Source organism: Euprymna scolopes, chromosome 25 (assembly GCF_053919585.1).
Source record: "Euprymna scolopes isolate OS-2025 chromosome 25, ASM5391958v1, whole genome shotgun sequence".
In the NCBI taxonomy this organism is placed as follows: domain Eukaryota; kingdom Metazoa; phylum Mollusca; class Cephalopoda; order Sepiida; family Sepiolidae; genus Euprymna; species Euprymna scolopes.
The window spans coordinates 78,142,802-78,155,301 of record NC_136506.1 but is presented as its reverse complement, the minus strand read 5'-3'; the positions used below and the strand labels follow the sequence as shown (position 1 = coordinate 78,155,301).

At 34.9% G+C, this 12,500-nt stretch overlaps 1 protein-coding gene across 16 annotated transcripts in view; it reads right to left on the bottom strand.

Moving 5' to 3' along the window:
• Window positions 1-12,500, bottom strand: part of LOC145247446 (uncharacterized) — a 580,790-nt gene that overhangs the window by 82,799 nt on the left and 485,491 nt on the right. For 9 of the 16 annotated variants that reach the window (XM_080109216.1, XM_080109219.1, XM_080109217.1 and 6 more), the window contains one exon: window positions 119-163. The exons of the other annotated variants lie outside the window; for them this stretch is intronic. In XM_080109216.1, the coding sequence (XP_079965342.1) occupies window positions 119-163 (45 nt within the window). The remainder of the gene's footprint in view (window positions 1-118; window positions 164-12,500) is intronic. 16 annotated transcript variants of the gene reach the window in all.

The following is a 12,500-nucleotide window of genomic DNA, read 5'->3' as shown; positions in this document are numbered from 1 at the left end:
TTTTGTGTTATTCTATACATTTAAAGGTGGGTATTGGGATGATGTTGATGTCAGTGGGTTTTAGGTGGAGGTCTGTTAGTCAAATATTTGCGTTTTCGAACGGAAACCAACGCCTTACCTGACTTGTCGATGTCAGTTGAGTTTGATTCACAGTCGTCGAAGCCTAAAAGAGATTCAAACTAGTGAACACACACAAGAGAGTAAAAACATTTTCGCGCACAAAGTTGGGATCTCTTGTCATTTTCATTATTCAGATTACACCGATAGAATAATTAGAAGCATATCCTATTATACAAAACAGAGTCTATCAGCGTTTGTTTTCCATGTGTTTTAAGCATAGAAAATACATGCAAAATATTCCTCACTTTTGGGATTGAGTTCTGTTTGAAAAGCAATATTCTATTTTTATTCGCATCTTTTATTTCTGTTCACTACCTTCATTCTGTCTTACTGTATGTAGGTTGGCCTCCTATTTTACTCCCTACAATTTCTATAACTCTCGTTTCGGCCATTCTCTCTTTAACTCTGTTTATGAATTGATAATTAGTTCATTGTAAATAATAAAAATTACAATATTAATAGTATTTAATTAATAACTCAAGAGAGAGAGAGAGAAAGAGAGAGAGAGAGAGAGAGAGAGAGAGAGAGAGAGAGAGAGGGGGACAAAGTGAATATTCATATTATTTTATTTTTTTTCGAACTACGATTCTTATTATGAGTATCATTTTCACACTTCCGACCGCTTCCAGGTGTATTTTGTCAGACTTGGGAATCTTTCTAACGACCTCAGAGATCTGCATGGAATATCGAATTTAATGAACTGGGGTTAATATGCTCTCGTTCCGTTGACCGGAGAGAAGTCTGAAGTAATTCAGAATTGTATTCTTAGTATCAACCGCACTGAGGATTGAACCTTAAAGAATATCACTTACAACTGTATTTTACCAAGAACTTTATCCGTTACGCCACATATCTTCGAAATGTTGCATCCCTCTGCCTGTTCTACAAGTATTTTAATGGTGAATGCTCTGGCGAACTGCAGACACTTGTGCCCCAACGACAAACCCGACAGGCAGCTAAATCCCACCCGCACACAGTAAAGATCCCTAGATGTAAAAGATCTTTTTACTCCAGTAGTTTCTTCCCTATAACCGCTAGACTCTGGAATTCTATTCCAGGTCCCTGCTTCCCCAACTGTACTGACATGCAGAAGTTCAAGTGAAACGTGAACCGACATCTTGCTGCCCAAATCCCAACATAGTACCTCAGTAGTTGTTGCTCCTGCTAGTAGCCCCCTACACCAAAGTGGCAATTTGCCTTGTTTGGGGTGAAAATGTAAAAAAAAAATCTAGTATAAATTTTAGAAGACTTAAATCTTACTAATTATCACTACATATTACTACAAATTGCTTTATACATACATGATGATTGCAACGTCTTGTCAGACGAGTGCTACTCCCTCAGACACTTAAAATCCATGAGCCCAAAAATGACTTTCATCGCCAAAGGACCATTTTTATAGACATATATGAGGGAGTATCTATACACAGATGATGTTACAGAGTCTTAACTTTGTACGACAGCGAAGTATCTCTCTCGGTTAAAAATGTGGAGATCCAGCAACAAGCAAGAGCAAGATAGCCGACCATGAGGCAGGTAGTACTGGGTTACATGGTACCAGTAGCATATGATATGACCTGACATACATACATACATACATACATGCATGCATACATACACATAAATATATATAACCCGATCTCTCTAATTTTTCTCTAATCAGTTTTTTTCAGATTAAGCGGCCCACTTAAAAGTAGCCTGCTCTCTCTAATCTTTCTCTTACCGACCAACTGACACCACAAGACAAAATGCATTTTTTTCCCACCAAGATGGCGCCACATGCCACACGTCTCACAGATCACTGACACGATTTCATGACATGTTTACGGAAGAAAGAACACTAAGCAAAGGGTTATGGCCACCACGTTCTCCGGACTTGTCATCCTGTGATTTTTATCTTTGGTGAAAACAACAGTTTTTGCAAATAATCCTCACAATCAGGACCACCGAAAAGAAGCAAAGTACCAATGCTATCAGAGAAGATCTACAGGCAGTATCTGCAAACGTTGTTAAACGTGCCCAGAAATGCATAGATGTCAACAGGGAACACTTCCAGCATCTTTAATAACACTACAGGTAATTTAAACAATAAAAGAATGTTCCTCCTTTCTAATACATTTTTTCGGGGCTACTTTTAAGTTGGCCGCCCTGTATATTAATTGCAACTTTAAATTTATGATTAACGATTTCCATATTGTATTAAATTCTATACTAATGAACGTCGCCCTGCATATGGGCTGCTTTTCGAGTCATTTTAGTCTCCACTGTTTTTAAATAATTTTTCTTTTTAACTTTTATAGACTTACTTGTTTTTCCAAACTCACGTTTTGCTGACACACAAAAAACATCTAATCCAAGCTCAATTAGTGACCCAACGGGTTAATATCTAGTAACAATTTATAGCTGCTTATAGACTAAACTGTGTTTATTCAATATATATATATATATATATATATATAATCTTAGACAGAGTCATTAATGTCATTGAACTGGATATTTCTTATTCAACGAAGATAATAGACCCAGTGATCTGACAAGGGAGATAACCTTTGACAAGGAAGTTAACATTACTTTTTTACAATGCCCTTTTTATATTAAACAAGACGAAGAGTTCAACTCAATCGAATAAATTTGGCAAATATAAACAAATAAAAAAAAAAACCCCAAGCATATCTAAGTGCCCATATAGGGAAATGGTGGTAGATATTTACACAGACGAAAATACAGTAGCCTACTACCTGTACAATTTCACCTTGAATTACTGCACTATTAGCTCATTCACTATATCTCCTGGAAGTTCCTTTGCGGGTTCCAGATTAAGTAATACCGTTGAGTTCTGAGAAGTTTAAAAACCGGAAGCCGATAAACACGCTAAATCGCCCAAACCATCGTTTTTTCCGATTTAAGGCAGCCATGATGATCATAATTTCTTTTTTCTATTACTAGTTTCAAAAAGTTTAAATCTGTTTGAAAAGATTCCGAGTTTTCTAAAAATGCGATCATGTCTCCGAATTAACTCAAATTATTTCACGACGCTGCGTTTTAAATAAATCAGATTTCTTCTTTTTTTTTCAGAAGTTTTGCTATTTGTTTATTTCGAGTAGAAAAATTGAATTAAAATTGAATTAAAAATGTCGTTACTGTTCATCTCAAGCCATTCTGTTGCGTCGAATCACGTGTCCGCAATCAAATGAAGTAAACTCATCTCTTTGATCTCCGATATTTTAAAATCGATATTCAAACAAAAGCTGTCTTAAAAGGTTTAATATGACTTTATAAATAAAGCAAAGATAATATTTTTCTATTTTATTTCAAATATAAAGTGATTGCTGGCACGTTAACTTTGTATTTTATTTATTTTTTAACTTTTTTTTACTTTGTGTGTGTGTGGGGGTAAATTATTACATTAGCTTTGTGTGTGGCAGGGAGAAGTTCAGGACGACTAGAAAAAAATGCCGAGATAAACAGAGAGCACATATAGCACCTGGTATTCATAAATGGTCACCCATCTAGTACTGACTAGGCTCAATGTTGCTTAACTCCGGTAATAGACGAGAACTGGTGTGTAAATTATTACATTAGCTCCACCTCCGCATTTACGCATTTCCTTATTACTTCTTTATATTTCGGCCACAGCCAACACGGCCTCCACTGTACACAATTGGCCAGGGATGGCAGTGACCACCAACAACAATCGTAGTTTACCTTTTTTACGAGGGGGAATCATGCTTTCACCGGGCAACGCCGGTTAACGTGTCCTGCTAGTTTTTAATAATAAAGTGACTTTTTTGAGTAATATGATTTTTTTAATAACAGCAGAAAACACCGTAGTACTGAACAAGCAACAGTAAAACTAAAGACATTTAAAGGTTTCGGAATTTTTTAAAAATTTTTTTTGTATAACAGAGTTTGTATAGATTTTCAATGTCCATTTTTCAATGACTTTTAAAGGCTTTTCAACGTTTTTCCGTGCCTTCTCCAGAAGTTTTAAAAATAAATTTTGTTATTTACACAATGATATAATAAACATACAAAACAATATGTCTGTTAACAATTATATTTAGACTAGCCTGGGTGCCTGGCATTACCCGGGTGTTTGGAGGTGTGTTGAGCAAAAAAAAAAAAAAGTGGTAGTAGGCGGCAGGAAGGATTAGACCCTTACCGCAAAGAAGGAAAAGAACGCGAAAAAAACGTGACGTCTTTGCTGTTGCGTCCATCGCCAAACCGGAAGTTACGAAGGTTTAAATTAAGGCTAGTCAATAAAAAAGGGGGATGACTTTCGGCGGAAAAAGCGACTCCTCCTTGTAGAAAAGTACCCAGTTGAGGGTGAAGTAATTAATGCTTTTAGCGGATTTTTCACTATTTGTCGTCCGAAATGGTTAAGCTTCAAAACGATACCGATCCCGTGAAAATCCGTCGCCTCTGTCGAAAGAATAGGCATATATATATATATATATATATATATATATATATATATATATATATATATATATAAAAGTGAACGTGTCTGTGTGTCTGTGTCTGTGTGTCTGTGTATCTGTCTGTCTGTGTACATTTCCCTACGCAATAACTGTCAATTTAAAGTCTACAGACTCAAAATTTGATAAACAGGGTACTGAGATTTGGGAAAATCGATGTGACGGGTCTCGGCCAGAAATTTCGCTGTTAACGAGTCAAAGTTCAATGATTTAACCTTTGAGAACTCTACCAAACTCCTCCGACAATTTTGGGTCTACACACTTGAAATTTTAGATATAGGTTCCTTGGACATGGATCTAACGTAATAACTTAATTTGAGCCCAAAACAATAAATTTTAAGGGGTCGTAATAGGGGTCAAAGTTAAAGAAATTAACTCTTTTTTTTTTTTTTTGCTCAGCATAAACCTTCAAACACTCGGGAAACGCCGGGCTGAAATGCTAGTATATATATAAAAGTGAAAGTGTCTGTGTGTGTGTGTCTGTGTACATTTCCCTATGCAATAACTCTGTCAATTTTCAGTCTACAGACTCGAAATTTGATATACAGGGTACTGGGATTTGGGAAAATCTTTGTAATCGGTTTTGGGCCAATATAATGGTTGTTAAGAGGCTGTTAAGAGGTCGAAGTTCAACAATTTGATCTTTGAGAACTCTACCAATTTTGGGTCTACACACTTGAAATTTTAGATATAGGTTCCTTGGATATATATCTAACTTAATAACTGGATTTGAGCCCAAAACAATAAATGTTAAGGGGTTATAATAAGGGTCAAAGTTAATAAAAATTTCACCGCTGCTGTCTCTACCAAATTACTCAGATACTTTCTGTTCTAAACATTTGAAATTTTACATAAAGGGTAGTCAGAGATAGGACAAGCTTTTTAATCGGTTTAGATCGAAAATTTGAGCTACAAATGCATTAATCTATGTATGTTTGCATGCCTGCCGAAAACTTCCGACAAAGGCGGCGAATTTTCACAAGATCAGTATCGTTTTTAAGCTCGACCCTTCAGACGACAAATACCGAAAAATTGGCTAAAACAGAAAGGAACCCCTTGCTTATTGTTCTCTCTTCCGTAAACATGTCATGAACTCGTGTCGGTCATCTGTGAGACATGTTGCATGTAGCGCGATCTTGTTGGAAAAAGAATTGTATTTTGCCCTGAGGTGTCAGTTGGTCGTTAAAAGAGATTAGAGAGACTGAGCTACTTATAAGTGGGCAACCCTATATATATATATATATATATATATATATATATATATATATATATATATAGTAAGTTATAAAATATATATGGCGATTAAGCTACACAGAATATTCCGCGTTTCATCTACACTAGTATTCATCAGGCTTATGCGAGAATTTTGTGGGTGTCTCGCGTTTTTATATACGTAGCTTCTATTGAGTTGTTTAGTTAGCCAGATGTTGGGGTTCTTTAAAGTATAGGATAGCAAATTTTTTATGAAGCCATAATCTACATGGATCGTTTAGGTTTCTACATGTGTTTGCTTGTCTTACTATTTTCCATTCGACTACCAGCGAACGTCTGCTTTCCTTGAGTCCCCAGTATTTGTTTACTAGAGTTGTTTTCATTCGGTGTTTTTTTTTTATTATTGAATATACAACATCTATTAAACTGTAGGAGAGAAATAGTGAACAACCCTGTGCACAGGACAAACTACACTCTAGGATAGAGATACAAAATAATTTTTAAACTAACAATAACAATAGAAAAGAAACAAATAAAATAATAAACATACAGATACATAAAATATCACATATATATATATATAAACAAATTAGCATATAAAAACAAAAAACAAAAGCATTTAACCTAGATTTAAAATAGGTAAGGACACAAGATATATACGCTCCCCGCTAAAATAGCACACACAAATGAACAGGTCAACCGGATGTCAAGTGGGCCTTTGTCCTGTAAGTGCCTGCACATTACCTGAGTAGGAAGGGTGCGTTTGAAACTAGAAAGCTGATTGGCTAACTAAAAAACTCAATAGAAGGTGCGTGTATAAAAACGAAACACAACCACAAAATTCTCGCATAAGCCTGATGAATCCTAGCGTGGATGAAACGAGGAATATTCTGCGTGGCTTAATCGCCATATATATTTTATAACTTACTACCTAGCTCTACCTACGTATTGAGCACTGTTGAAGTAAATACTTAAAGTTTACACATAAATATATACTTTCGTATATTAATTTATGTGATTAAATGAAGTAGTTATATATATATATATATATATATATATATATCTCGAAAGTCTAAACAGAAATGGCAGGAAACAGATTTCTGATCAGAGCAGGGAAGGTATTGATGATTTTTATTATAAATCAAAATTTCTCGTGCGATACGATAGAGTTCGTATTAATAGGGTAAACATTGATTGTAATTTGTATTTAACTGTAAAAGAGACAGATACGGGTTCGCCAACAAGAAAACGGCGGATATGAAATCAGGCTAACAAAGTGACTTGACCTGTAATGAAATTAGATGCGTGTAATTAAGATTGTTTATTAATTTTTTATTGATTTTTACTGGAGGTCAAAAGGTCACTTTTAAACAAAACAAAACAAAAAGCGATATTAATGAAGTTAATCTAGACTGAAATTTATGAACGTTAAGTTTGATAATATCGATTTCTTTCCTTTCTGAATAATTGATTGAAACCGACACGTCAATTACCCACAATTTTTGTTTTATTAGTACGTTGAGAAGAAAATTCTTGCGAAATTTTTAATTCTGATTTCAAATCATGTATTTTTAATAAGTTTTCGCTTTTTTCCAATAAGTTTATACACCATTTAAAAGAGCTGTTTTCGCTTTATCTAATCGTTTAAATTACAATCGTTTTAAAACAATCATGTCTTCGTTTCAGAACGTTGAATACAAGATGGAAAAAAGCAAATTTGCATAATTTTTATTTCAATTCAAGCTAGGCCGGAAAGCTGCTGAAACAGCTCGCGATATTAACGAAGCGTTTGGCACAGGAACAACTATTGAATGCACAGCACAATGGTGGTTTGATAAATTTCGTGGAGGCAACGAACGTCTTGAAGATGATGAGTGTAATGGTCGGCCATCGGATTTTAACAACGATCAATTAAGAGCCCTAATCGAAGCCAATCTACGCACAACTATTTGAGAACTTCTGAATTAGACGTAACGTATACGGCGATTTTCAACCACTTGAGGGAGATTGGAAAAACAAAAAAATCTTGATAAATGGGTGTTTCACGAATTGAACAATAACCCAAAGAAACGCCATTATGAAGTGTTATTTTCTCTTCTTTTACGCAACAGGAACGACTCGTTTCTCGACCGAACTGTGATGAAAAGTGGGTGTTTTATAACAAACGGTAGTACTCAGTTAAGTGGTTAGACGCCGATCAAGCCCCACAACACTTCCCGAAGCTAGAGTTGCAACCAAAGAAGGTAATGCTGACTGTTTAGCAGTCTGTTCCATTACTGCATTCAAAAAAAAATGCAGGTGGAGCAATTACGGCGGTGAAGTACTGTCAACAAATTGATGAAATGCATCAGAAACTTCGACAACAACACCCAGCATTAGTCAACAGAAAAGGCCCAATTCTCCTCCATGACAATGCCCGACTGCATATTTCCAAACCGACTCTGTAGGAGTTGAACGAATTAGGCTACAAAACTCTTGCTCATCCGCCATACTCGACGTCCACTTTTTCAAATATCTCGACAATTTTCTGCGTGAGAAGTTCTTCAAAACCCTAAGCGATATCAAAATCGCCTTCAGCAACTTCATCGCCACCAGAACGCAAGAATTTTACGTTACTGTCATAAATACACTTGTTTTACGTTGGCAAAAGCGTGTTGATTCTGACGATGCTTATTTCGATCAATAAATTTTTGTTTGGGCCGAGAAAAGTTACAAACCACGTGAACTTTCTTGTCAATCTGATAGTACGTCGCCACTTGTCAAGGCTCTAAGACAAGGGTTCAGGAAATTATCGTTTAGCGTTGGACAACACTTTGGGAGGATTGGAAACGACAGGTGAAAATGATTATTTAAGCGGACAGCTCGATGAGAACTTGTTAACATTGGACTTGAAAATAACCATTTGTAACGTTGTCTGGAAACCCGCACGTTGTAGCCTCAGTCGCAAAGTAGACAATGAACAGAAGAGAAAATGAACTTGCTTTTTTTTGTATAGGGACATTTATTTCCTCATTGGTGCTGGCCGTGATCTCGCTCAGGTGATCGTCTTCTCGAACGTCATCCAAGCCTCTAACGTGATCGTCTTCTCTCCCGTGACCGTTTTTGGTGCGAAACTTTGTTTATGGAAATCCCGTTTAGTATTAAGGTAGACAAAGATAGAGAGGAAAAGTGTTTGCTGAGAATGTTTTACCGGGTGAAGCCATAGATTGGAACTCAGTCGAGCACCTACAACAAAAGCAATGATGGAGTATAAAATAATTAGCAGCGTCTTTTCTGTGAGAATGCCATGTAGGGAACGGTAGCGATCATTCCCACTAGATTTCGAAATCGATTTGGTCGCTTTGTCAAAGCAGTAAAGTAATACTCTGAGCAGTACCTCTCTAAATATGACAACAATACTTAATCTTGGGACGTATCTGTCTCTGATACAGTTAATTGCAAATTACAACCAAATAGAACAACTGAAGCAGCTTTTTAAACATATAGCTCAATCCCACAACCGAGTCATATTTTAGCATATATTTTGGGCATTAAATTATACAATAAAAATCATTAGAGAAACAAACGTCCATTGATTCAGCTTGCTCATATACGCAAATGCTGCGTTTTTTTTAAAGAAACGTTTTTTAGCTGGTTTCTTTCTCAAATTAAATTAAATATTTTTTAACGATTGTGAAAGGTCTAAATGGTTATAGAAAAAACCACCATATTTTTTAAATGTTCAAAAAAAAAAAAAAACTTATACAAGAGTAATTTAGCTGGCTTTTTTTTTTAGCAACTTTCGTTTGTTGTATATTTATTTTTTTTACACTCCGTTATCTTTCGTTGGCTATTATTTAAAAAATGCCCATTCAAGTATTCACGAAAAATTCCTTGGAGAAACAAACGTCGATTGATTCAGCTCTGGCATGATTATAGACGAAATGCAGATTATTACTCCTGTGTATTTTATAAGAACGCTTTTCTTGAGAAATAAAATAAACATCTTAAAATTAAATTAAATAGAGAAAAAACCCAACACTTTAAAATACATGAATAAAGCGAAGAGACTGTTACAATTTATAAAGTAAGTTGAATCAATTGAAGACGAAATCGTTTTAGGAAACCATTTTGTTTGAGATTTTTAGTCAAATGTATATATATACGTATTTTTTATTTTTCCAAAGCCGTCAGACGAATGCTTTTTTTTATGTGTTGTCAGCGGTATCGATCTGAAAACACTAAAATAGAATGCCGAGCACACATATACGTTCAGGCGCGTGCGTACTGCGACGTCTTTGTTATTCGTCAAAGAAACGCGCGAATTCAAAACTTCTTCAGTCGTAAAGCCCAAGAGGTTTCCAACGCTCGCTTTGATTGCCAGAACCAATTCATTCAGATAAAAAAAACAAAAAACAAAAAAAACAAAAAACAAAACAAAAAACGAAGAGACGTGATAATATCATTTTCAAATAACTTCTGAGCATTTGAATATCAATAACTGATTAAAGAAAAAAAATCAATAATTGATTGGATAGTCCTCTTTGCTGACGCGAAAAAAAAAGTCTGTCATATGTGGGAGGGTCACATTTTTCTTGGTTATTTAAAAGAGTATGGGTATGCGATGTACCTTCAATTAATTTCCAGACGTTTTCCTATGGAAAGACTTACTAATAGTACACATATGAAACTCTGGTCCCCTTCGAAGTAATCTCCTCTGGCTGCAATGCACTTGTTGTACTGTTTCAAACCACTTCTGAAAGGCTCCATCGAAGTTCTCTGGTTTGAGCGTATCAATGCCCCTCGTCACAGCCTCTTTCATCTCCTGAACTGTCTCATAACGACAACTACTAAAGTTCTCCCTGAGCTTAGAGAATAACCAAGAATCATAAGGGATCAAGGTCTGAACTATAAGGTCGGTGAGGAACTGTTTTATACCCATCACAGACTCCCTGCTTTCATTGAATCTCTTATGCCACTAAAAAACTGATGCTCGATTCATGCTAGATGGTCCAATACCAGTCTAAAGCATCCCGTACGTTTCTGTGACATTTTTCCAAGTTTAAAACAGAATTTTATTGCATATCGTTCTTCTAAAGTGTCCTCACATCCAGATTGCATTTTTGAAATTCAACATTTGTGACAATTATTAGGGTGTATTCCAATTCCTGATGCAGCTGTTCATTTGAACCTGAAATCATAAAAATTGGTCAGCCATCTCATAAGATGTATAGCAATAACACACTAAGTTTTCAAGAGTCTACGACAATTTTAAATGCCTGTACAATATAAGTCTGGAAACTTATTTAAGGCACCTCGTACATCTCTAATCTGATTGGTGTTGACTCAGCGGTGTACTGAAATTAAAAACAATGCCCTTATCTATCGTATAAAAGGTAGTTTTTCTATATTTTTTAGTAATGTGTCACCACTAACCAAGGTTCAAATGTCACTTGAGGATAAGGGTTATTGATTGTCAAGTGGCCGGTGAGACAACACCGTGATGATCGGTGATGATGAAACTTGGGTAGGTTTTAATCATTGAAAAAGACAGTTCAAGAAATTATTTACATTAGACTTAAAAACAACAATGTTATAGTCAGTTGGAAAGTAATCTTGCGGCATTGCCTTCCACAGGTAGTTCTAGGAAAGAAATTTTGTTCACGGAATTTGCGATTAGACGTAGACACAGATAGAGAATGGGGTAAACTGTTGAGAGTTTTAGTAGCTAGATGTGTGTTTGTTGTAAATTTTTTCCAAAGAGTATATATATATATATATATATATATATATATATATAGACAGAGAGAGAGAGAGAGAGAGAGAGAGAGAGAGAGAGAGAGAGAATAAATAACAAAAAGTTATATTTCAAAATTCATGATGTTGACCATCTTATAATTTATTCCTTTAATTAAGTTTACTTATACAATTCCTGACAGTATCTGTATCGTAGCGCAAAATCAATCACTTAATTATAATATCAATCAGTGAATCTATTATGTTTGTTGCAAATGTTTTCCAAAGAGTATGTATATATATATATATATATATATATATATATATATATATATATATATGTGTGTATATATAATCGCAATTAAGTTTTCTTTGTGTGTATGTATAAGAAACTGTATATGACACATTGCTAAAACCGATATATTATTTTTCTAGCATTGCTTCAGAATGTGGATACGTTTTGGTAATATTCATTCTGTCAAGCTCAGTCGATTCCTTTTTATATATCTTTTCGTATCTATCTAACTACCTACTTATTGTTTAAGCTATAATAGGTACAATATATTGTATTAAATAAATAATACAATTAACTCCGCACAATATATGTGTGTATGCATGCTTATATGTCGCGCACACACGCACACACACACACACACACACACACACACACATATGCTAGGGTTTTAGAATGTTATATTATTTATGATATAAATATTTTGCATTTCCAATAATTGTAATTTGTCCTCTTTCGTCTTTACTGTGAAATTTGAAATGTAAACAACCTATAAAATTATTGTAACCCTTAGTTTAAATAATATTTGCTTGCTATGACCCATAAACATTTGTAGAAGTAGATTATATTGACCTCTAAGTAAAATTATATTGTAGATTATATAAGTAGATTATATTGACCTATACTCTTAAATTACTGTATTATCACTGTTAATCGTCTATTGCAATTTTACGTTTGATGTA